Source organism: Pyxicephalus adspersus, chromosome 1 (assembly GCF_032062135.1).
Source record: "Pyxicephalus adspersus chromosome 1, UCB_Pads_2.0, whole genome shotgun sequence".
NCBI lineage: Eukaryota > Metazoa > Chordata > Amphibia > Anura > Pyxicephalidae > Pyxicephalus > Pyxicephalus adspersus.
Genome location: NC_092858.1, coordinates 35,912,770 through 35,938,613, shown reverse-complemented (window position 1 = coordinate 35,938,613; position 25,844 = coordinate 35,912,770). Strand labels below are relative to the sequence as shown.

At 36.7% G+C, this 25,844-nt stretch overlaps 1 protein-coding gene across 11 annotated transcripts in view; it reads right to left on the bottom strand.

Moving 5' to 3' along the window:
* Positions 1-25,844, bottom strand: part of PDE1B (phosphodiesterase 1B) — a 177,497-nt gene that overhangs the window by 10,870 nt on the left and 140,783 nt on the right. For 7 of the 11 annotated variants that reach the window (XM_072406382.1, XM_072406400.1, XM_072406408.1 and 4 more), the window contains 13 exons: positions 22,929-23,042; positions 21,678-21,860; positions 20,973-21,039; positions 19,495-19,611; positions 16,066-16,206; positions 10,025-10,125; positions 8,937-9,062; positions 7,551-7,652; positions 6,484-6,604; positions 4,223-4,304; positions 3,936-4,056; positions 2,399-2,535; positions 738-806 (listed from right to left, as the gene is read on the bottom strand). In XM_072406382.1, coding sequence (XP_072262483.1) covers positions 738-806; positions 2,399-2,535; positions 3,936-4,056; positions 4,223-4,304; positions 6,484-6,604; positions 7,551-7,652; positions 8,937-9,062; positions 10,025-10,125; positions 16,066-16,206; positions 19,495-19,611; positions 20,973-21,039; positions 21,678-21,860; positions 22,929-23,042 — 1,481 coding nt within the window. Of the gene's footprint in view, positions 1-700; positions 807-2,398; positions 2,536-3,935; positions 4,057-4,222; positions 4,305-6,483; positions 6,605-7,550; positions 7,653-8,936; positions 9,063-10,024; positions 10,126-16,065; positions 16,207-19,494; positions 19,612-20,972; positions 21,040-21,677; positions 21,861-22,928; positions 23,043-25,844 lie in introns of all 11 variants that reach the window. The other 4 variants (XM_072406434.1, XM_072406451.1, XM_072406443.1 and 1 more) reach the window with 2 other exon arrangements.

Sequence of the window (25,844 nt, the reverse complement as noted above, 5' to 3'; positions counted from 1 at the left end):
TATTCATTGGCTAATGTATGTTTTGAGCTTTGCATTGCCCTGAGCGTTTATCTTACTTCTAATACAATCCCTGGATGGTCTTTAGTAATTCAACACAATGGATTGCTGACAACTTCCTCAGTGACACTGGGGGACACATTCTAGATTTTCACGAAAGGCGATCCTGAAAGACTGTGTTTAATGTATACATACAGTAAGTCTAAGGTTATATTGCATTTTATGGTACTGTACAAGTTTTCCAGTAACAACATAATGCAGGCTTTCTATAAAAAATATAGCACTAATTAATGCCCTATTCAGTATGGTATGGCATTGCTGCAAGGCAGGAATGTCAGGATAACAATACCGAGAGAACAAAATGACAAATGCTTTGGCAGGTATGATAGTTTACATATATACAATTTACCTATGTATATTTATTTGTGTCCGTTGTTTTGTTTGTTTAAAGAAGATATGACTAGTGTATGAATTCTGGTTGGAGTGCAACAAAGCTTGGACAAAGGGTCTGTACTTTTAAATCCTTGGTTGGCCATAAATAAGCCTATTGCGTTTCTAAAGCTCTCACCACAAAAGGTTTGCTTGATCAGTTAATAAACCTGCTTGCTCATATGATCAGAGCATCCATGTTTATATATCGATAGCCTTATCTGGTGTGACCTCTCTATTCTGACCTGACTTGTCTCTCTGTGCACCTCCCTACCTGGTCTCCATGGAAACTGTGCACTAGTCCAGGTTACCATTTTCCTCTGTGGTATGCTCTTCCTCACAGGGTGAAAGTTCATCCACAGATGTTTGGTTCGTGATTCCTAAAAAAAAAAAGTATTATTAAATAGAGCAGGGGTGTCAAACTCAAATCACATAAGAGGCCGAAATCTAAAACACAGGCTAAGTTGCGGACCAAAATTTTATTGAGATACATAGTCTTAGTAGAAGTAAAGATCCTTCCTCACCCTGAGACACCATATCACACACCATCCTCGTGCATTAATTATAATCTGAAAATAAGAATATGTTTGTCTTTGTGAAGCAAGAACATATTTTCGCTTTCCAACTTTCATTAAATTTCTCCATTCTGCATCATTTTTTCTCTTGTTGGACATTTTAGGAGTGATTGCTTTTTTGTTCTTAGCAGTTTTTCTGAGGTCGGTGTACCTGACCTATCCTGACCTGTCTTGGCCTGTCTATGTGTGGGGAGCCACTGACTGTGCTGAGGTGGAGGCCTGTGTCTCTGAGTCTGGACACATTGCTAATGTAGCTTCCCACAGAGACTCCATACCTGGAGCAGCAGCTGAATACTACTGGCAGCAAGGTCGGGACTCTGGCCCAGTCGTGCTTAGTGATGGGTCTTGGCAGGGTGAAGCAACCAGGGTCCTTCTGCCTGAAGCCTGGTCAGGCACTTGTGTTGGCCGCTCTGCTTCTACCTAGCTTTCTATAGCTTTCTAGAACGGGGTCCTCCTGCCTGAAACGTGGCCAGGCACTTGTGTGGACTGCCCTGCTTCCACCTAGCTTTCTGGGACTGGGTCCTCCTGCCTGCAAATGTCAGGCGCTTGAATATGGCACAGTCACCCGAGGGCCACATAAAATGGCCAGACAGGCTGGATTCAGAACATTGGAAGGCACATAAAGCTGGATTCACTCAAAAGTTTGAAAATAGTAGTTAATATCTGGTACTATAGGTAATTACATGCATTTTCTTTTTGTAGTCTTGCTGGGACATGCTGAATAATACAGTTCATCCAATTTTATTACACCTAGGCCATCTCACTGCATTTACCATATCACACTCCAGGTTCATTCCACTGAAAATTCTCTATTTATTTGGATATTTTCAATTTTATTACATCGGGCAGCTCAGTGGCTCAGAGGTTAGCACGCTGGCCTTTTGCAGCACTAGATCCCAGGTTCAATTCTCAGCCAGGACTCTATCTGTTTGGAGTGCAGGTTCTCCCTGTGTTCATGTGGGTTTCCTCCGACATTCCAAAAACATGTGGTTGGGTTGATTGGCTTTCCCCCAAGATTGACCTTAGACTATAATAAAAGACAAATGACTATGGTAGGGACATTAGATTGTGAGCACCCTTGAGGGACAGCTAGTGACATGACTATGGACTGAGTGCTGCGTAACATGTCAGTGATTTATTAATACTGTGTAATAATAATAATCTTTTCTATCCCTTTGCAATAATTCAATTTCCTGTCTTGTGCCTCATGTCACTGCAAACTACTCCACCACTATTTCATTTCACTGCACTCTACCCATTACACTGCATCTACTTGCCCACAATACATCTTAATCCTATCTTACTATAACCCCAATTTGCAGCCTGTTTCATGCACCTTATGTAATGCCTACGCTCCACACTACTTCTACCCTTCACATTATAAAATGTATTCCTACCACTTGCTGCTCTCTCTTTCCACTTCTGCTTATTCTCTTGGATATATTTGGTCCATGTCGATCGGAAGCTGTTCAGGTCAGCATTAATGTCACCCAGTTCTGACTGTTCATCTAGCGATGGTTGTCTCCACTGAGAGCTGCAGAAATAAACACAAAGATTTGGTCAAATTTTGATATCATAAAAAATATTGTATTTTGATAATTTTTGATAACCATTCATCTGACCTTATGTATAAATAATAGAATGTTAAATCACAAAAAATGAATTTGAGTATATAATCACATGAATTAAATCTATACAATTGTTGCTAGTGGAACAAGTGGTTCTTTAAATTGTTATTGAAAGTGGCTCACCATGTGCCATCCTGCCCCCAGCATTCCCTCAGCTGAGCTCAAACGTAGCAAAACACCAAAAATGCAAATCATATCATTGCTTTGAGTGAATACCTTGGATCAATCTTTATTATGTAACTGCAGCTCCACTCTGCACATACCACTTATAGCTATATTCAAAAAATATAACAAAGTATTAAACAGTTTTTATTTAACAGACATTTAAATTTTTTGATCTCTTTCGGTGTCTTGTGTTCAGAGAGTTTTTGTGTGCAATAGCAAGACCTGCTATCCACAACACCAGAGCTATTGACAAATTATGCCTACTCAAAGAACGCCTTCTCTCTATGTTTATTCAAGATGTGTAACTTAAGATTTGTCACAGTTCTTCTAGATGTCAATGATAGTATTGGTCATGTTTACCTTTATGCCACAGGAGCTGAAGCTAATTTATACATCACATCTATTTTCTGGAAAATTGTGGTAAAAAATGTCACTATGACTTTGTAAGCATAATCACTGATTACATGAACTGTAGGGGCTACATCATCATGTTTGACCTTTTAGTATATCTCTTCAAATTTCATGTTAATAATTTCCTTTTTTTCTTAATATGAAAAAAACAGAAAAAAGTAAAATGCAGCCAGGGAATCAAAAACTTACCAATATGCAGTGCATACATGTGCTAAACATTTAGACAAACACATGCAAAATTGCATTCTTATCATTTTTTGCAGTGTTGAAAAATAATAACATCATAAATATTGTTATCACATCATAAATATAAAACACATTTTAGCACCCTGCACCGGAAAAATTTATACTAAAAACTTTGGAAGGATTTTTACATATAGATGGCCTTAAAGGTGGCTGCTAAGGTTTTGATGGTCACAAATGTTTGGTCATAAAGTGTATTGCTGGACAGTTCATCCTTAGTTTTAATGCCCTGATGATACCATCAACATAATCCAATAATAAGAGGCAGAGATTTGCGGGATATGTTTTTTTATGTCAAGTATTTGCGAGACTAAAAGTAGAGAGTGTGCCTAGGCATAGTCACATGTGTGGAAGTCCTCTTGAAATCATACGGCAAAGGTAACATTTTTACTGATGCAGACCCAATGTTCTCATCAGAGATCTTTTTTTATCACAAGCATGAATACAGTTAAATTACATTTTTTTAAAAAGTAACAAGTGAACACACCTGGATTGGTTGACAGGAGCAGCTGGCTTTTTACTGCCTTCTTCCACTAATGGAAGAACAATCTTTTCAGCCACATCGGTCAGCACTGAAAATGTTGGGTCAACAATGAACTCAATAAAGCCTGCAAAAAATACAAAAAAAAAACAAATGACAACTGATGGGCTGTTAAGCCGGAAATCATAAAATGACCTTTGCTGACTTTGTAAATGATCAAGGACATTTTTGTTCTTATCATCTCCTTTAAGCTTAGAATGTCCTACTATATTATAAAGAAAAATACAACATACCTATTTGAGACTGAGCTACCAATGTGGACTTGCGGTCACAAAGTGGAGAGAATGGCAACCCCATTTCAGCTTCTTTGTCACCCTTAAGGAGGTGGAAAAAACATAATCAAAGTGAAGAATAATACAGTAACTGTTCTCATACACAGCACATCATTCATAAAAGAATTATGTGCTCCTAAATGGAGCAGAAACCATTTCCCAGCCACAGTACCCACCAATTTTAAGGGGAGATTAACCCACTTGTATCCACACCAAATGAAAATTTCAGTCCTGAGTCTTATATAAAGGCAGGTTCAGACCAGCCTCGACATTGAGCGATCCTCTCAGTCACTTAAAGACGTAGACTGCACATTTTACAGCTGGTGGCCACCCCTTTTCAATCCCTATGGAGCTGCCGCTAGGGGAAGCGGTATGCAGCTCTCCCGAGAGGCAGCAGTTCCCTGGCATAAGGAAGCAGGGAAACCCACTGCAACCTCGTTCCGAGTGTGATCTTAGCCCAAAGGAAGCATTTTACAGACCTCTGATTCTGAAAATGCATGTTGCCTGACATATTGACCATTTTGCTTTAAAGCTGTTTACCAAGGATTTGTTATTCTGTCCATTAATTCTGAAGATTAACACAGTCCTGCAGTCACCCCAGAGGCATAATGTGTCTCTATAGCAGCTCTGTTAGGTCTTCAGCCTTCACTGGAGAGTGAAGGAGAGGCAGCAAACTGATGAGCTTGTCTGTCTGTTCTTTCCTGTTATCAACATGTTCTTTGTTAATGTTCCTTGTACTTGTTATTCTTTATCAATCCAAACTTTAGTGGAAAGAGAAGTGCAAGACAACAAGTTCATATTTCAGTGGTAATACTAGATGCTTTTAAATTGATAGTTCATTATTTTTTGTAATAAGCACCATAATTTTTACAAAAAGTTTAGCGATTGCACTCCTCATATAACAAAGGAAATTAGGCACTCCAATTGGCAATAAATAAGTGTTTGTTCCTATTCTGTTTAGTTTTTAAATGACAATTGCATGTTGTTTTACACAGCTTCCAAACCTTTAGATTTATATTTTTAATTTAAATTTAAAATCCCGGTAAACAGTAGTTTAATATGCAATAATATTCCCAGAGAGACTCACAATGCGGTCTGTTATTAGACTCATAAAGTCAACCGATGGATTATTGTCAGAGCTATTCTACATGATGGAATGCTGTGAAAATTTTAATTGAAAGTGATGAGTATCTAAACAGTAAAACTAGGTTGCTGTATTAAAGAACTTTCTACCTAATGACAATGTTACCTTTTAATAATACAACAGAGACAATGGAAAATTTCCTTCTCTGTAGAGAACATAGGATCCAATTCCAACAATGCCCAAAGGACTTATCACTTGTAATCACAAAGTAATAACAAAGTCTACCCATTGATAACATTTTCAAACTTGGAAAAGCTAGAAAAGTCTGCATACCAGATGATTTTCTGTTACTAATTCCACCATATCGCTAAGCTAACACATCCTTCTATCCACTAAACTTCAGCTTGACCATAATGGATCCAACTATTTCCATGCTACATAATCCATTCTTTTCAATGTTCAAGGGACTGGGACTATAGGGTATTTTGATTCCCTATAAGACAAGATTCCATTGGACACTTGCCAGGTTTACCAATATTAGCCGGCTTCACCTACCAGTTTCTGGTTACATTTGAATGATTTGTGATGTAGAAAGAGAATGCTGTCAAATATAAGACATAAAGAAGGTATTTTCTTTTGAGGGAATGTTGGGTGAATGTTCATGGTACAAAACCAAGACATAAGAATTGCACAATAACTGAGTTTCTGAAACTGCTCCTATTAAATCTAAAGTTTGTATGGGTCTTGTTTGGCAGAAGTAACCCTGTATCATCATTCTTTGTTTTCATATAGTAAATGATGTATGTATTACAGCCGTCCAGTTAATTAATTTTTTGGGCTTTTCATTTCAATAGCATTTTTGATGTCACAAAATATTGTCACTGTATATTTCACATTCAAAGACAATACTTCAAGAAAACATTAATACACACTTAATAAGTACAAAAAACTTTGTTCATCAAAGTAAAGCCCAAAGTAAAACCTAATTTTGCCAGTAAGTATTATCAACTTCTTTAAACTAGCTCTTGTACTGCTTCTTGTCAATGTTTTTTTGAGTTCCCTAGAAATAAACCTGTATGTGACCCCTTCATGGTAATGCATAATAATGTTCCATTCTGTAGATATTGGTATTTTTTACCTGTCTAAAGAACTCTTCCATTAGAGCTTTGGTCCATCGAGCATGCACTTTCCATTGTTTTGTAGGGTGGCTTATATCAGCTGCATGGAGTAGAAGTGATAATGCCTTTGATTTGTCAATGCTGCAAAAATAATGAACACAGATAAAATAATCTGATCCAAGAATGTATGTTTTTTTTATGATCAACTCAATGACCTGGGAAAAAGGGTGCAGTGAAAACTCAATGATCAGATTTAAATATTATTATACAAACAAGGTATATCTTAAAATGAAATTCTAGTCATTGGTAGAGAAGGGGGTTAGATAGAATATTTAGGAAAGAATAGATAACCTGATAGATAGAATAGATAGGACAGAATAGATAACCTCTGTCAAGTTTGTATTGCTATCTGACCCCCATGATGATATGTCCTGGTATCACTACAAACAGTGAAATTAGATACAGAAACACTAAAGGAAGTTAAATTAGATGATAGAAAGTTTCTTTAGATATAGTAGTCAACCTATGTCAAGGTTTTATTGCTGTCTGACCCCGGTGATAATATGTTCTGGTACCACTACAAGAAGTGAAATAAAGTGAAATAAATCTCCTTAGCAGGGACATAGACATCCATAAAATGGGACAGATATGCATAAACCAAACTATTTAAAATACTTTTAATAAAGTTCTATTACCATGTTAATCTTGCAGACAAAATGTTCATGGTAGGTCACTTAAAACATGCTTGTTCACCAGGGAAGCTAGGTTTGATACTTTATTTATGAATCAACAAATCTGTTAAATTTTCAAAAAGGTGTTTGATGAAACTGGCCATTTTTTGCACTATACTGAATGTAGATTCCACTCAACATCCTTTTAACTACAGAATTTGTAACCCACAAAAAAAATAGCATCCTCTTCAAGAGTGTACAGCCAGCCAGAGCAGCACTCAATCATCACTATTGTGATTTTACAATATGAACTTTATAACTCAGAAATTGTGTCTCTGATCTTTTAGGCAGAGATTTTCTCCTAACACATTTTATTTGAAAAAAAAAGGAAAATAAAAATGTGTTTTTGTACTCACTTCTCCAGGGACTGTAGGGAGCTTTTCATGGTTTTTACTTGCTGGAAGTGACAAGACATGTCTGTGGCCAGGACCATCTCAATAACAAGAGACCTTAATTCTCTGAAAAGCAAAAAGAACAACAGAAAAAGTGGGATGGTAGATCATATCAAATGTAACTCCAGCAACATATATACAACACAGGGCAACACAAATGTTTATTAGTGTGTAATGTGTTATCATTGTGCTCTTAGCACAAGAGAAATGGACAGCCAAGCAAATCCTTGAGTTGTGTGGACATCACACACATCATTATGTGCTCCTGCCTGGATTCTTACTGAAAGGCTAGTCTAATTCATTTCCTAACACAATCCACAATAAAAGCATTTAATGCTGTTCATTTAGCACAGAATACCTTACTAAATGTACTAAATGAGATAAATATCAGCTGACTTCAACCATCCAATCATGTGCAAGAAAAAACTTTTTTTTGGTTATTTTTTTCAGAGTGAACTATCACCACATTGGGCCTGATTTATTAAAACTTTCCAGGGCTGGAGAAGACACACTTTCCTCAGTAAATCCAGCAAACCTGGAATGGATTTGTTAGCAAATCTTTTTAATCCTAGACAGATTTGTTCCAGGTTTGCTGGATCACCCTAGTTCACTGATAAAAGTGTATCTTCACCGGTCTTGGAGAGCTTTTATAAATCAGGCCCATTCACTAAGCTCAGTGAAGTGAATTATACCTTGCTTGTGATAATTCACCTTGAGAAGTGAACAATCCAATGTCCTTTAGTAAAAACAGCCCCATTTCTGTGCTTTTCTGTGTAGGGTAGATTTTTATAAATGTAATGTCTATATGTGAGCCTTTTTTTGGACGTAGATTTTCCATAAATCTGCTCACTAGTGATATCACTTCCCTTTACAATATATATATATTTGGTAGGTGGCCTATAAGAAATAAATTTTTCTCCAGCATGGCAGGACGTTCTCCTGTTAGCAGTTCCTACATGTGTTTGCTTGGTTTCATGTTATCATTTGCTTAATACAGTTACAATCAGCACACTGATGTTATCATACTTTAATGTCTGATTTGCTGAAGCTCAAGATGTGGAAGTAGCCTGGGATCTGTTAATAATAAAAAAAACCAAAGCGGAAATCTGAAATAAGCAGACATCTGTTCATTTCCCTCTAGAACAGGCCTGATTATCAATTCATTAATACCGGTGGTAATAAAATGCATTCGATGTCCATAAGCTCCTAATTATGTTAATAATGTTTTGTACTGTTAGGAGCAAACAAGCTTAACATTCTGAACATAGCTGCTTTATTTTCTCGTTTAATTCTCTCTTCAAGCTTTGCTAATGTTGGGTAATATTAATCAGTTAGTAATAGGAAACTTACGTGAACTCATCTTTGGTGAGATTCACAAATATGTTCATTTCATCGTCTTGCATGATTCGATAAACTGCGCTGACATGGTGGTTTTCCAGTACCGATCGGTCATTGTACAAAATAGCACAGTCTGACCTGTGAAGACAAATGGGACAGGTGGGAAGTTTATATGCTGATATACCGGTAGTTAGTAAACACATTAAAGGTTGGTATTTGAACAATACAAAGACTTGTACATCTTAGGACTCTAGTGGCACCAAGCTTTTGCTGCGATGATTCCTGGGATGATTCCAATGGCTTTAAAAATTGTCACTAACCAAGCTGTTATTATTTTGTCAGATATTTCTCCATACTGACTGAATAATAAGGACAAGGATTGTTATGTCACTGGAGACATGTGACTATCACACTGTTACTATGGAAATTGTGCAGTTTTACTGGATGACAGCTCTTCTACTTGACACATGGGAGTTCCTGATGCAGGCAATTTAATCCTGAGAATAGGAGTACATAAATATAAGATTTTAATACTTAAAAAAATAATGTGTTCTGACACTTTATAATATAAATAAAATAGATTTTTTAACTTTTAAATGAGGCATAAAATTACTTTCATAGTTCAAAAATGAAAAGATACGTGCCAATACATTATTAGATATAAGTATATCTTTCCATACGTCTTATGTCATTTATTAATTTCATACTATAACTGTTTCCTTTGATTCAGTTATCAGATGGGGAAAATAAAAAAGGTAAAAATTGCACTGGGGAGGCATGTATACCCTGTTTTTATCTATTTTCATAAGTAAATCAGCCCCAGTATATCAACTGACATTCAAACTTCATGAACTGACAAATAGTTAATCCCAGCATAAAAATACATGGAGAGGGCAGAGGGATACAACAAAGACAAATGATTGTGAAAAAGAAGACAGAAAGGTAATAAAATAAATAAAAGGTTATAAAATAACTGAGGGAATAAAAGCACACTGTAAACCTAATATGCAATGTTAAGAGAAAGGAAGAAACAAAAATAGCTTGGGATTTATCTAGTGTTGTGTTTAATAACATTGGCTATTGATTATAAATTCACTTACTTTGTCTGGATGTGAAAGCTGTTCGTTGTACCTGTATGTTCAAAATCATGGATGGCAGCGGCAAAAATAATAGCCAAGATCTCAATCTCATTGAGGCAGTGCTGCACAAGAAATCAACAAAATAAATCATCATTTTAACCAATAGAGGGAGTAACAGGACAGCTAAGTTTACAGGAACTTCAACCTACAATAACTTACCATTTATCAAAAACAAAGTGCATTGTTTTAAATATTGTTAAAATTTTGAAATTTTAATGAGGTTACAGAGAGTTAAAAGAGAAAACCATCTTCAAAGACGAATCTCTCCTCCGCACTCCTGTGTTCTCCAAGTGATAGACCTCTGCAATCTTTACAAGGAGTTTAAATATTTATATATTCCATTTTAATGCTTCCTTAAATATTAAAGTTACTTTTGTTACCACTGGTACAGGAGTCTGCCCAATAAAGTAAGGCAGGATTTGTCACTTGCGTGACTTGAAAGCCAGCTTTTTCTGCTTTGCTAAATATCTCTTCTTAGTTTCTATGTGAACTAAAAGTGTGTCATCTTATATTTCGCAAAGAGCTTGCATTGGTATTACCTAGTGTCAGCTTTGTGTGATGAGGGTATATGCATACGATCTGTACACAAGGGTATGTTAGGTTATAAAGGATGTCTGAATCAAGCCTGATGAATAATGGTTCAAACCTGCAGCAGACACATAAAAATATTTCCATGGACGACTGCAAATTGTGCCACTCAGATTAGTTTAAGTGACACCAATTTTTTAGTTACCTGTAAGGGTGGCATTCTTCCCACTGGCCACCACAATATTGTACTGTGAGCTAGGGATATAGTAATTATAGCAGGGGTTCCCTGAAGACCTGAAAGTTATATCAAGGGCTGCCCTTATGTTACAAGGGTTGAAAAACATTATTCTAGATGGTTTTTATGTAAGCAAATTACCACTGTAAAATGAATATGCATTTTCATAATATACATTCATTGGATATAGCCCTGTTAAAAATCTCCTGGGGATCCCTTTTTTATTTAGTGAACTGCATCAGACACTACACAAACCATTACAGCCCTTAAAAGCATATGACGTTTTTTAGGCAATGTTTTTGTTTAAGGAACTGTACGTATCCAATGTTGATATAAATAATTGACAATGGCTCAAGACAAATGGGCCTGATTTATTAAAGCTCTCCATGGCTGGATAGGATACACTTTCATAAGTGAGGCTGGATGATCCAGCAAACCTGGAATGGATATGGTCCAGGATTCAAAACATTTGATAGCAAGTAGTAAAAGACTTTTAAGAAATCCATTCCAGGTTTGTTGGATCACCCAGCTTCACTGATGAAAGTGTACCCTCTCCAGCCTTGAATAGTTTTAACAAATCAGGCACATTGTAAAGAAAGACATGTAAAAGGTTTTTTTTTATTGTGAACTGATATGCAGCAATTGTACAAAAAAGAAAGGAAAATACTTTGATAATTTGGAAGCATAAGCAACTTTGGAACAGAGAAAAGTACATACATCAAATGGTGGAGGTTAGGAGGGGCTGTCTAAGATTTCTGGATAATATCATAGAGGGATACCTTCCCCACAGTCCCCAAGTAAAAAAAAAATTAATAATAATAATATAGATTTCTTTGTGTGCTCAATAAACAATAATTCCAATATTTCAAGAATAAGCAAACATTAATTAGTAAAAGGTTTTGTGTATGAAAAAGTATGAAGGCATAGAAATATTTGGAAGTGGTAAATATGGGGACTGTGGAACAAACAACATGATAGGGTTACACCACAATTTTTACTTCTGTTACCTTCATGGTTGATGACATTTCCACTTAAAATAAATGTTTTTTGGGATTTGTTGGGTCAACAGCCTATAGACACCACAGTTGATGTTTCTCATGATTTTAGATTTATTGGTTAAGGCATTTGGGTAATGAAACATGATTTTATTGATATTTAGGAATATTTCTGCTAATGGGCAACAGTTGGAAACTGTAGTCTCTGTTGAGCTATTTTCCTCACATACTTCCAAATACCAATTAGCAGATTAAATGCCCCCTTCCTAATTTATGAAACAGCTAAACCATGACAGGCACTGCTATCAATGTTGGAAAGGTTCATGCATAGCCATTTTAAATACAGTTTTGTTGTAAAGCACACAACTTAATAAGAGACAAAAGTGGAAATATAAATGGCAGGAATAAACAGAGAACCTACAAAATAAACTAAAAATAATATGAAATATGGTATATTTAGTGAAGGAATTAGAACATTTGTATATTTACCAGTTTCATTTCTAGCTGTATAGGAATTTATTAATTTATTTAGCATTATGTATAGAAACATAAATAACCCTTTTGGTCCTATATAGGTCTCATATTAGACTTAAACTAATGCCCTTCCCAGACTTGTTGCAACATATGAAACTGAAATGATGGCAAGTTTCTTTTGTTACAAGGCACAGTTTTAATGGCCTATATAATTTATGACTCTTTCATTATATAAAGCATCATTTATTACAGTAAATGAGGGTACACAGCTGCTGGCACAGCACAAATTAAACTATTTTTTATCCTGGCACTAATTAAGTAATAAAACAGAGCCTGCTTTTCCAACTGATCCTTTCATGATCACTTAAAGAAAGTTAAAACTTCTACATCTACATAAGAAAACTGGAATTCAATGAGGATTATGCTTTTTAGTTTATTCTGTTTGATTATAGTCATGATGTTTGTGAGTATGAGTAATGCAATTAAAAACAGAAAACTGGTCACAACACAGGGAACAATCAATGAACAGGATTTTGTATGCAAATGTGTCTGAAATATTCATACTCTGGGTATATAATGCCCTGGTGCCCAACTTGTAGCCCTTTGGAACTTACTGTGTAGCCCCTGGGCACCAGCTGTCAGTAGTCAGTTTTTTATCTTTGCTTTGGGACAGTGAACGACAATATTAATCAAACTGGTTTCTACAAGCTAAATAATTTAGCTTATTCTGTCATACCTTCTTACTTTTGCTGTGCTATCCATTCTCTTGTTTTGTTTTACGTATTTTTTCTGGGAATGGATAGATCTTGCTGAAAGGAATTTTATATGTGGTGCTGGTATTATTTATTGCGTTTATTTATGACGCGTAAAGAACTGTAATAGGAAAATTGAGTAATCTTTATTAATGTATTGTAATGTCTTATCCATAGCATTCTCTTTTAGAATATCGCTAACCACAACTGTAGCATGTCTTTGGTCATCTCCTGTGATTTGCCCAGCAATCTTCAACCATCTGCTAAAGTTCATCCGACTTTTTTCAGTAGTATTACATAAAATGAATAGCATGCATGACTTTTAGGTTAAGGCAGGTGTCCCACTTGAAGTCCCCTATATAAAGTCAATTGAACACCACTAATCTACCTAATTTAGGTTAGGCCTGCGTCCTTTTACTACATGCTCATGTACTGTGAAACCTTACTTTTTCACAACTACATATATCTGCATGCTTTGTTTTTTCTGATAACAGGGTAACAAGGAATGGAGGGGTATATTATTGATTTAGATATGATAGTTAAGAATAATGTAATAGAACTAACATATTATATAGTACTTACCATGGGAGGAGGAGCTCACAACCATACCATACTATATATTAGGTCCAATGTCCCTAAGTCTACACAGACCAACATTAGAGAGAAGCTAATTAAACAACTGGCATTTCCAGTTGGAAATGCCAGTTGTTTAATGGGAACCCACGCAACCACAACAAAAGTCATATAAACTTTGGGTTTCCCACAAATATGAAGATGAACAAGATGTAAGGGGGAGGACAAAGGAAGGGTAACATGTCATTTTGTAGAGGACAGCATTTAGATATTTGAAAAAAAGGACAGAAAAGGGGTCTTTAACGTCAGTATATGAGTATATATATCCAAATAAGTTACAATTATATTTCTGTTCAATACCAATATCTTGTTTATAGGCTCCTATCATTTATATCATTTATAGGCTCCTATATCTAGTTTAAACCAAATACCTCGTGCTGCATCCATAACACAGATAAATGATATCTTTGAACATCTAGATTTTCTGGACAAGGTAGAACTTGGCATTTGGTTTAAACTAGATATAGAAGCCTATAAATGGGTATTTGCCTGTGTGAATCCAGAAAACTTTGGGATATTAAACGGACACAAGCATAGGCTCATCAATAGAGAACAACAAATTGCTCAACCTTTTCAGCATCATCACTGAAAAACTTTATAGGTGATTGGTATCTGCTTCCTCCAGGAGCCCTCTCTTCTTGCCTCCCTGCCTATCTATGTGAAGGGAAACTTCTCATATATTTAACTCCTCCTGAAGAAGTGGACCAGATCCATGAAATACGTAGAGGATGTTTCATGCACATATGTACTGCATGTCCTGTTTTGTAATCATTTGTTTATAATATTTATATTTAGGTTTTTTTTTACAAAAATATTGGTATTGAACAGAAATATAATTGTAACCTATTTGGGTAAATATACTCATATACTGCCGTTAAAGTCCCCTTTTCTGTCCTTTTTTTCAAATATCTATTGATCTTGGGATGTGGCAGGTGTACATTAACTGAGTTTGCTGTGGGATGCTCTGTATGTTTTATCTCATTGAGGACAGCATTTAAACCAGGGGTCCTCAAACTTTTTAAACAGGGGGCCGGTTCATGGTCAGGGGGCCGGTTCATGGTCCCTCAGATAGTACGGGGGGCCGTACTATAGTTTGAAAAAAAAACAGGAGAACATTCTTTTATGCACACTGCACAAAACGTATTTATTGTATAAAAAACATGAAAGAACAATACTATATGCACAGCACACTTGCCAATCATTAAAAAAAAAAGTGGCGTTTACTTTGGCTTTAAAATTGCTTGAGATTATTCCTTTGCATGGAAAATGCACAGATAAATTTGAATTTTCACTGTGTGTATTGAAAATGCTAATTTATCTTGCATTTTCCATGCAAATGAATAATCTCAAGCAATTCATAAATTTGCTTCTTTTTATACACCCTACCCTACACCCAACACTACCCCACACTTTTTAATAATTAAAAAAGGGCTGCTAAAAAAACTTCATACTTCATACATCGGCTGGGTCACACTGCAGCACATGTGTACATGATCAATGTGCATAGTATGTTTATACTATTTACAAATGTACATTGATCATGTACATTTGTGCTGCAGTGAGAACCAGCCTGATGTATGAAGGCAGCAATGAGTCTCTGCTCTGCTCATACCTTCTCTGCCTGATGGCTTCAGCCCGACAGCTCCAGCGTTACCCCGGCAACAGTGGTGTCACGTGACCGGGTTGACTGGAGTGCGGATGGCAGGAAGCCAGAGCTCAAGCAGGAGAAGCAGCCTGGGCTGCCGGCGGGCCGGATGGAGAACCTCAGCGGGCCGTATTCGTCCCGCAGGCCGTAGTTTGAGGACCCCTGATTTAAACAAAACAATTAATTTTCCTACATGGACAAAGAACAGGATGACTTTAAGGGGATTTCAAAGGTGAGTTGGCCTAACTGAGGACTGCTTGGGTAAAAATAGTAATTTGGGACTGGGTTTTGTCAATCTATTTAAAAATTTGGAAATTATATATGTTTTGAATGCTTGAATAGGCATAAAACACATGTTTCTGATAAAGATAACAGGTTTTCTGGTAGATAATTCTCTAAAAGAGAATACTATGGGATTCAAGATTGAACTCCACAAAATATTTTTACTGAGGAAGCTGCCAGCTGGCAGTAACAACATTTCCTGCTGCTTTTATGAAGTGCAAAAGATTTGTAAGATACAAGTTATTTCCTGTTTATAATTTTTAATTTCGATTTGTAAACTAACATAGCAATTACAAAAATTAGTTTGAAATGATTTATAAGCTTTTTATTTAAAAGTGAAGCAGCAAACATTAAACTCCTATTCCCTATTCCTGTGATGTGTGTCATATAAGAATCAAATCAAACCATTATTATAGAAGTACCTTTCTAAGGCAGAAAAAAAAGTAATGAGTGCTTACCACCATGCCTGTACGCAGAAGGAAGCAGTGCACTGTCTGTGTCACGTCTGCTGCATGAATCTGGTTATGGTAAGGATTCTTATACTTCCCATAGCCGCTCTCCAGGGAATCCAAAAAGCTCATTAGAAACGCAACAGGAATCTAAGACAAAAAAGGAGCAGACAATTGTGTAAGAAAGGAACGCTGCAAACACACCGCTAGCAAGTGATTTGTTAACAGTACCAATTCATCTTACAACTAAAAGCACGCATTATGTAGGGTTTATGTCTTAAGTATATTTGTTGACAGCACATAACTGGAAACAGTTTCTCTTTCAAAGGGAAGGGAAGATTTGCTGTTTTATAGACAACATATAGAAATAGAAGTTAATTTATCTAAACAGTAGAAAAACAAAACTTAGAAAAACATTGCAGTGCACTAGGGCAGGTATAGGCAATGCTTACATACATATACCTACAACCACAAAACCGTATTTTTAGTGTAAGATTTAAGGCCTCTGACTACTAGTTTCAGGATATTTGGAGTGAGATTTGGTAATATCACTATTGTGAGGCTCACTGTTCTCCTAGCTGGTTGATTTACTTGCTCTACTTTGTAGAGCTTTACTTTCTACTCTATTACTACTCTACTATTTTGTTTCTTCTTGAATATTTTATCTGACCAGCCATAAGATTACCAGTCATCAGGAGGACAGCTATGACATGGGGAAGCAAAGCCCCATTTCTCATGAAAACGTCTTCTCCACACAGAGACACAAAACATTGGAAATAGATAAACGGATGAACTGGTCATTGTAAAGTCTGATCTCTAGTTATTTTTCTTTTTTTGGCCCAGCTTCCAAAGGTCATGGCCTACTCACCGATAACCTCATCACATGCATGACTTCAATACTTTTCTAGGGTCTTACCGATTCTGTGGAACTCACTACTTACCCACTAGGGTATACAAAGGGCGTTGACTGGTGTTGTAGGGATTAAGGGTAGTTATTGATCTAGTGTTGAGGTAAGGTAACAATCGTGGCCCCCGCCGCACAGCCTTCAAGACGCTTCTTCAACCCCTACAATACCTGTCAACAACCTTTAGATAACTGAAAAACTGGGATATTTAGTGCACTTTGTATTCACATAGATTGTATTATTTGATTAATATAGTTGGTCTCTGTTGGAATCAGGGCCATGTGGAATTGTTCACTAAATAAACACATACACTACATTCGCCTATAAAAGCCTGTCTGTCCCTATCTCTTTTTGACTATAGTCTATTATTATTATTATTATTATTATTATTATTATTATTATTATTATTAATAATAATAATAATAATAATAATAATAATAACTCCAATTATGTCATGACCACCTATTTGCTACTTCTCTGTGCCAAATATCCTCACAGGCTGTCTTTTAGAAGGAGGGAACAAGTTATCTGCCTTCTAGCAAGACAAAAGCTTATGTTGAAATTTTTTTGTATTCTTTTTTACAGACTACCAGAAAAAGCCTATCTTACACTTCCCCATCTACCACAAAGACTCAACATAACTACTATAGTTGACTAAACGATGGTCTAACTATAGTTGCTGCAAATCACAACACAATTATTAGATATTGGATAAATAAGTAGGCCAAAATAAGAAACACACTGTGCAGTATTATTAGATCACTAAATAATGAAAATATTGTAACTCTTATACATGGATTGCTGCAGAAACAGCTTTTAAGAAGTAATTACACAAACATACACTGCATAATACACTTAATTCATCTTCGAACCAGCTCAGATTTTTATATCAAAGTTCAGAGTAAAATAGAATCAAAATCTGATTAATCTCTAAACGTAAGAATAGTAAAAAACGCAGAGAAGAGAAATACAAAAAAATGTATGATGTACATATTATGATGTACATATTATGATTAGATTGTTGCAGGTATGGTGCAGAACACCTTTCTTTCCAATACTAATTTGGAAGTTAACCCATAGAATAATATTTTCCCTTAATGCTTTAAATGATGAAACCTTGGTAAATTTGGCTTTGAGTTTCCATTGATTCCTAATCCTTAGATTTCCAGATGCCATGCTGTGATTCTAAGGCATGACATGTTTTTCCCAAGCTCCTTTACATTTTTTGCATGCTTTCTCTGGGAACTGAGATATCAAATGTTGTTAAAAGATTTGTGGAAATAAGTACACATTAGGATGGAGTGTTATTTCTATAAAAATGACAAAAATTCAGTTCAGTATAGGCAGCTCACTGTTAGGACTCACTGGGATTCGGGCAAGATCAGCAGAATTGTTTTGCACTGATTGGGCAGATATAATAAAACATTCAATGGTATATCTAAAGCTACGTACACACTTCCAATAATTATCGTTGGTAAACGAACGACGAACGATCCTGCACGATATCGGCGAACGATCGTATAGCACCGATCCTGTACATGCAGATAACGACACGATCGTTCGCAGATATTGTACACACGTTAGATGCGATCGTTTGAACGATACAGGAAGTGACGTGCACCACAGGAAGTGAGCGAACGTTCGTTCACCGCGCATGCTCAGCCCATGGACGATCACTGAACGACCGTACACACGATAGATGGTAAACGATCGTCGTCCAACCGATCCGCCGGTCCGGTCGTTCATTTCCAGCGACTATTCTCGTTCGTCCGCGTCGTTGGTTACTTTTTTTACGAACGATTTTTGACCAATCGATCGTTGGTCGTTCGTTCGTCGTTCATTTCCAACGATAAAAATTGGAAGTGTGTACGCAGCTTAACAGATCAAAAAAGAGAAAATAAAAAGCTAATTTTACAAAACATTAAACCACTGACACCAATAAATTATTATTTTTGGTTGGTATGACCTCTGTTCATGATAATACCAGCACCCTGTTATGCCTTGATTTTTCATTTACTGTGATTTTTGTAATTATTACTGAATGTCTGTAAGCTGATTCTGCTCAGATTTCCATACACGTGACATCCTCTGGCTTTTACTTTGATCAGGTAATTAACTGTTCTGTTTAAGGTTACCATGCTGAAATGAATACAGAGTTCTATTTGTGTTTCTGGGTATAAACAGATCTGTTCTAAAAAAATACATGGATAATGGAAAAAAATGTAAAAATATTTATATATCATGAAAAGCCAGGCCACTATTTATTTTAGGAATGTTACATGTTATTGGGTCATTTACTCTTGGCCTAAATTGGCCTCAGCGGTCTAATAGAACCTGGAATTTTAGATTAAGGAAATGTTTTTTGAGAAGCGCACATTCTACAATATTAATAAAATTTCCATCTTTTAACTAATTACAGTATATAATATGGCAGAATCAGTCAGTAAACAGCTGAAAACAAAATCTGATTGGCTTTTCTGAATAATGTCGCATTACCCTTATTGTTGACTTGTTTTCAAGCATTTCAAGTTACCTTAAAACGGCTGTTCAGATTGTGTCTAGTGAGAAGTTCAAAAACAATGGTTTTCAATGCATGATCTTCACTGACTCTATTCAGCACAAATACATCAAAGTCCCACAAGTCCAGGTGCTAGAGAGAGAGAGAGAGAGAAAACAGGATGGTAAATCTCTTCTATAATTCAGCACTCCAGATGCAGTAAAGTGACAGACATTTAGTTGAGCCCACCTGAATAATAACTCAAAGCATAGCTCTTTCATCCCCAACAGTTGCCAAAGTGCCCATAATCAGAAAACTTTATTTATGTACTTGTAGAAGAATTTGAATGCCAGGCGGCAATGAGCGGTACTAAGCGTCTCCCCCTAAGCAGGGTTCCATGGCATGAGGAAGGGGTAACCGTAGTGCCACCTCACCGCCAGTCTGAACGCAGCCCTAAAGTGAGCGGGCAAATTTATATTTGAGGCACCACAGCGCACAGACAATTAGCAGTACCCTAATGCTCAATGCCATGGAAGTGGTCCCTAATATGCAAACTCTATTTGGGGACCCTGGTCTTGAAATAGCCAATCACAATTTTTACTTTATATAAAAAGGTGGATAACCCTTTGTTTTGTTTTTAAATGCCTTTTTTTATAAATAAAAACCAATAGGCAAAGCCCCTCCCATTCTGTCAATACAGCCACTGCGAAATGGGGGCCTCCTGGGATACGCACGTCATCAATTTCCAGGAGGTTTAGGCTCCAAGAACAGGCATGCACAGGGGGGACTTTTCTGTGATTGAAAAAAGAAAGATAACGATACATGTGCAGTGAGATCGGCTTTTTTTTTACACATACAGTGGCCTATGTCATGGATCTGTGCAAATAAAGGTGTCAACTTTTTTTTTATTTTTACTTTAGGTGCACTTTGATGAGAATAGATTCCGATTCTTATTAGAAGTTTATGTTTGGGACCCTGTATTTGGCAACCTAATATGTTCAGGGGGTTTAAATTAAGTTTATTATCAGCTATCTGGGTCCCTTGTGTTTCCTGAAAATGTTACATTTGTACAACAATCGGTGTAGGAGATATGAAGGTTTATACAATGGAGGTAATGACAGCAGGATAAACACAGACACAGCTTTCATGCTGATGTTGCTGTACCAGGAATAGGAATATCTCAAAGTGGAAGGTTGGCAGGGAGCAGCATGCATTCTGAGGGTGGGAATATCTCATAGGACATGTGTCTATCCTGCCCCCACCGATGATAGCGCACTATTGAGCCGCCCATATGCAAACAGATAATCAAACAGAGGAGGAAGTGCTGGGCAGCACAAAGTGAGGGGGGTCCCTGTGCGTATTGCCCAAGGGGGTTGCGGCTGGTCCTCAATGCCCCCTTATAATGTTTTGGACAAGAAATGCCCCCTTAGATTTCTTCAGTGCCCACTGGCGGGTGGTACTGCCCCCGTTGGGAACCTATGCTCTAGATTGCTAGTAAAAGCCTATTAGCCTACCTTTAAACTGTTGACAACAGCTGCAGAGTAATTTGGTCCGACTGCTGTATACGTCCTTCGAAACATTCTGCAAGAAGAAAGGGATACAATACAGAGTGTGATGAAACATTTTCAATATCATTTAATAATTTTAAGCCAATTTAATGGTAATTTTAACATTAAACATTTAGGAAGAAACTATATATAAATGTCTATACCTTGAATACTTGACAACACTGATTTCCATTGTGGCCTAGGACATTCTCCACAAGTGGGGAAACCTATCTGACAAACTTTAAAGTAACAAGCCTGAGTGATACTTTAAAAAAATGGTGATTGGCAACAGTGAAAGTGGCAATATTTTAAAGGTGTAGCTCCATCATCTTCTCTCCCTCAGTGATCAGACTACAATGAAACTATGGAGCAAGTTACAATACCTTACCATGCCCATTGCTTGTTTCAAGAGAGCAATGCCATCTCTAGTAGACATGGCTTTCCCAAACTAGAAACAGTTCTGTTTTTCTGCCTCTGGGATAGCTTAAGATGCTGTGTTTTTTCTTTGTTATTGTCTTTTTATTTGAATTGTGTATTTACAAACGTGGCCTTTTGTTGTATGTTACATTATTTTAATTTGCACATGCAACTCTTTTGATATACACAAGTTTAAAGGTTCTACAGAGTAATAGTGCCATATTAAAAGTAAACATGAACAAAAAAGTTACTTACCTCTCCACAAAGATGCCTGCCTGTACAGCATGTACAATGCTGCGAAACCTGGGCTTTTCCTCAGACCTTCGACCCGTGGATCGCGTCTGCTGTGTGAATGTAGAAGCCAGCCAGTCTCTGACCTCAGAGGGTACAGCATCTGAGCGAATTTCTGGAAGTTCATCTTCTGTGTCTAAGATTTGTCTGCAAAAGGAGAAACAGAAGAAAAAGAGGCATTAGTGGTTATGAAACCGAATAAGACATGATGAATACTCATATATATTTCAACACTGAATGAAAAGTGATTTAATTTTGAACCACAGCTACTCATGGACATGAGAAGATTTCTTTGTATCAAGATTTAAATCCCAAAAAGCCAACAAATAATGCTACATATATGTATACTGTATATATAAAACAGATGGTAACATCAATTTTGAATCCTGTTCTATCACACAGGGCTACAAAGAACAGAAGCCATTATAGAGCTACCAAAAGAACATGCACACTGGGTCAGGAAGCTCCAGTTTATCTAGATGCACAGCCATGCACTCCTTTAAGAGTAATAGCAAATAGAGGAAAGAAAAATATGTTTTTCATTACTAGTTTAAAGCAGCATGATAGAAAGACAGAACAACCATCCAAACATCTTTGTGGTCCTTACTTATAACAGTCATACACCTTCAAGAAACATTAGCTTACAAACTCCACAGAATCACACAGCAAAAACATCCAAATCTGGTGGCTAAGATTAGGCGACTAGTTCTTAGTGTGGCAGGCTATAGAGAGGATGCAAATGTTTACAAAAAGGGAGGATGAGAGCTTCTGCAGGGCTTTTAATGAGAACAGATGATAGGTGGCAAAATAAGGGGGAAAACAGAAGCCCTATTTTTGGCAGAACTTGGGGTGGGGTGGGGCGGATATGGAGTGTGGCAAGAAGCAGGCAAGGATTCACTATGACCTTGGAATAAACCAAGAGCTCTTGGCATGTATATTTTTTTGGGTGGACAAACCCATTTGATATTTTTTGTAAAATTACTTTCATTTACAAGATATTTTATTGTAAATGTACATTGTACATTTATTGAACATTGGAATATAAATGTTTGTGCTATCAATTCCAATGATCCATGCAAGAAAACTGGTGGTGAATGAATTAGAACATAACATACAGTAAAAAATAACACAGCATGTGCTTTGCTTTAATAGGTTGACTAAAGCAATAATACTTTCAGAAGCCAGACATACAAGTGATTGATGTGTGGGTCTCACCGTGTCTCATCAATATATACAGCTTCCAGCAATGAGGCGGTGTACTCCAAGTTTTTTTTCAGTTCCACAATGTTGACCTCTCCATTTTCTAGTTGCTTTACCATGTACTTCAGGCTGTAGATAAAGAAAAGAACATGAGTGGTTATTCCGATGACCGAAAATCTAATTGGTATATATGAACACTAGCAGTTTTCGTAATACGCATTTGACTTGCAAATCATTTGTCCACAGAGGACAAATACAAGAAAATGTTCACCTTGTACAAATCCGTACATGCACTTATCACATGAAATCTACGGCTCGCACTTAGATCAAATTAATCCTCAATGTTCTCACTTAGATCACTAAACTGGAGGACATTCAACATCGCTTCAATAGCTTAATGCCATTGATGCTCGGTCTGTGTAAAAGGAAAGTGTGTCCAATTTAAACCTTCCCTTTGAGTTTATAAATTTATTCAAACAGACAAGAGGTTAGAATCACAGAATTGTATTGAGGTCTGTGTCCCCATTAGAAAGATTTAATCTATTTGTCCTTGCGACCACTGTAACTGGGACTAAAAGTAAGCAAATTCAAGATTTTGAGTTCACCAGAACAGAAACAGAGGTCCTGCCAAAAAGAACACTTGATTCTGTGACAACTGCATAAGGGCATTCCTTTCACTTTAGTGATAGATTACCCACAGTATGCTAAAAGATATCAGGAGGTAGCTGCTAAACCTATAAAGAAAGAAGGCCACATCACCACCCTATATGTAAAACATATTGATTACAGCAAACAAGCCTCCACTTGTAGACTCCACTGACTGACGCGTTTTGCCCAGTCACTGGGATTTGTCATAGTCTATGTCTTTGATTTGGCCTGGGAGCAATAAAGTTTTTACGTGACAAGAAATCAGCTTACGCTCTTCCAGACATTGACCTGGATTTCAGAGAATGACCTGACCCTTAGGAATATACAACAGCTTTGTTGTAAAAGAAGTAGCTGATAGGGAGAAGTTCAAAAACTGTTTTTGAATCTCTCACAATAGATTAAGAGAAAAATATAAAACTGTAAAAAAATTAAAAATATGAAAATGTGTTTTTTTTTTTTATTTTGGAATGAAAAGGAATTTAACATTAAATTTGAAATGCAAGACTGATTTACAAAAGCGAGACAGTCCCAGTTGGGAGTTATGCCCCTTTGTTCTGAATTCCTGACACATAACTGTCTATGCACTGCTGTCCCTATAGCCTAATAGTTGTATATCCAGAGAACTGGATCATCTAAAGCACCACTGCCTCACAAGGATTAAAGTACGATTTGGTGATGTCACTACCATGGTGTCCTCTGTTCTCTTAAACACCTGTAGAGAGAAATCTTTGCTCAAGGTCCTGCAGGGAAAGGACCTCCTTGCTTTTTTCTTTGGATTTATGCATCCTTCACCTCTCCTGCTGCTTTTTGATCATTCCTCCAAACCAACCATTGAATTACTAGTTATCAATGAAGCAGCTCTCACATGAAAGTACAAAGCCTTATTCTCTTACCAAAATGGCCAACTCCACACACAAGAACACAGTGCAGAAAAAGCTGTAGTAAGTCAATAATAGTGAAAGAACCAGGTGCATGGAGTCTGAACTGGAGGCCAGTCCTTTGCTGTTTGATTGCCTTTTTGGAATATCTTCCACAGTACAGGTTCACCTTCTGTAAACCTCATTTGGGCTTGCCAAAATGTTTTTCTTTTGTGCAAGAGTTTACATAAACTGGTATTTCACTGCATTTAGATAGAGGATGTATACAATAATCAAAAGGGGCCACAAAAAAACAATTGTAACCTGATCCAAACTTTTTTTAAGTTAAAAGTGTATAGTTGGACACATGTGTACTTGGCTCAGCTGAAGGCAGCTATTTACGTTTAATCACTTCTCCAACCTATATTACTAAGGGTTCCTTGGTACAAACATGGGTTGTAAAGCCTGAAACACACACATTCTCTATCAAGGTTGACTTTTGGCCAATGTTCATCCTTTTAGATCTTTGGAAATTGAAATTCCTGATACAGCACTTCACTCAATCTGTTTACTGTTTCCCAGAAAGCCAATCATAACCCATTCATATTACTGTTGTAGCTAATTAATCTTCACTGTTCCTATATGATCAGTTATTAATGGAAGCCATAGACTTAGGCTTTCTCTACTAATAAAAGGTCACCCCCCAGTAAAAAAAAACAAAAAACTTTTCACTATAATGACACCAAAGGCCTTTCTAGTCCAGTTCCTTTTCACACACAATGAATGCATGTTATCAAACTCAAATTCTCAAAGTCTCCGAAAGGTTATATGAGATTAAAATATACGCTGCACATCTTGCCCATTTCCATTTGGATTGTACACTATTTGGTTCATAGCATCCAGCCAAGTGTTGTGCAATTTAGTTTTAATTTCACGTTCTACTGCACAGATGTACAAGACAAACATCTGTAACTGATATAACTGCCTTATACACAATTTAAAAACAAAACATTATATCACAGTATGCCCTCACAGTACAACATCTAAAAGAAAAATCATGCCATGTACAAAAAAATGTTAAAAATATACATCTGCCACTGTCTACAAGACTTTTCTTTTATTGACAGTGGTGGTCAGTACTGAATTGAACAGTGATCACAGTGCCCAGAGCCCAGGCTTTATATGATATGCTCATAGGATGAGGATGTCACAAAATCCTGAGCTCAGAGGGACTGGGCAGAATGATGCTAGCAGCTATTCAGCCCAGAAAACTGGCTATATCTAGTAGAGAAAAGACAATCACTGTAAAGGATAACTACCGATTGAGAGTCTTTATTGTAGCAAAAGATTTTTTAGTTGCTATTTTAATGTCTGTAGAAAGTGTTCTGCATTAATTAAACATTAGTGTTCCAATGATGTTAATATA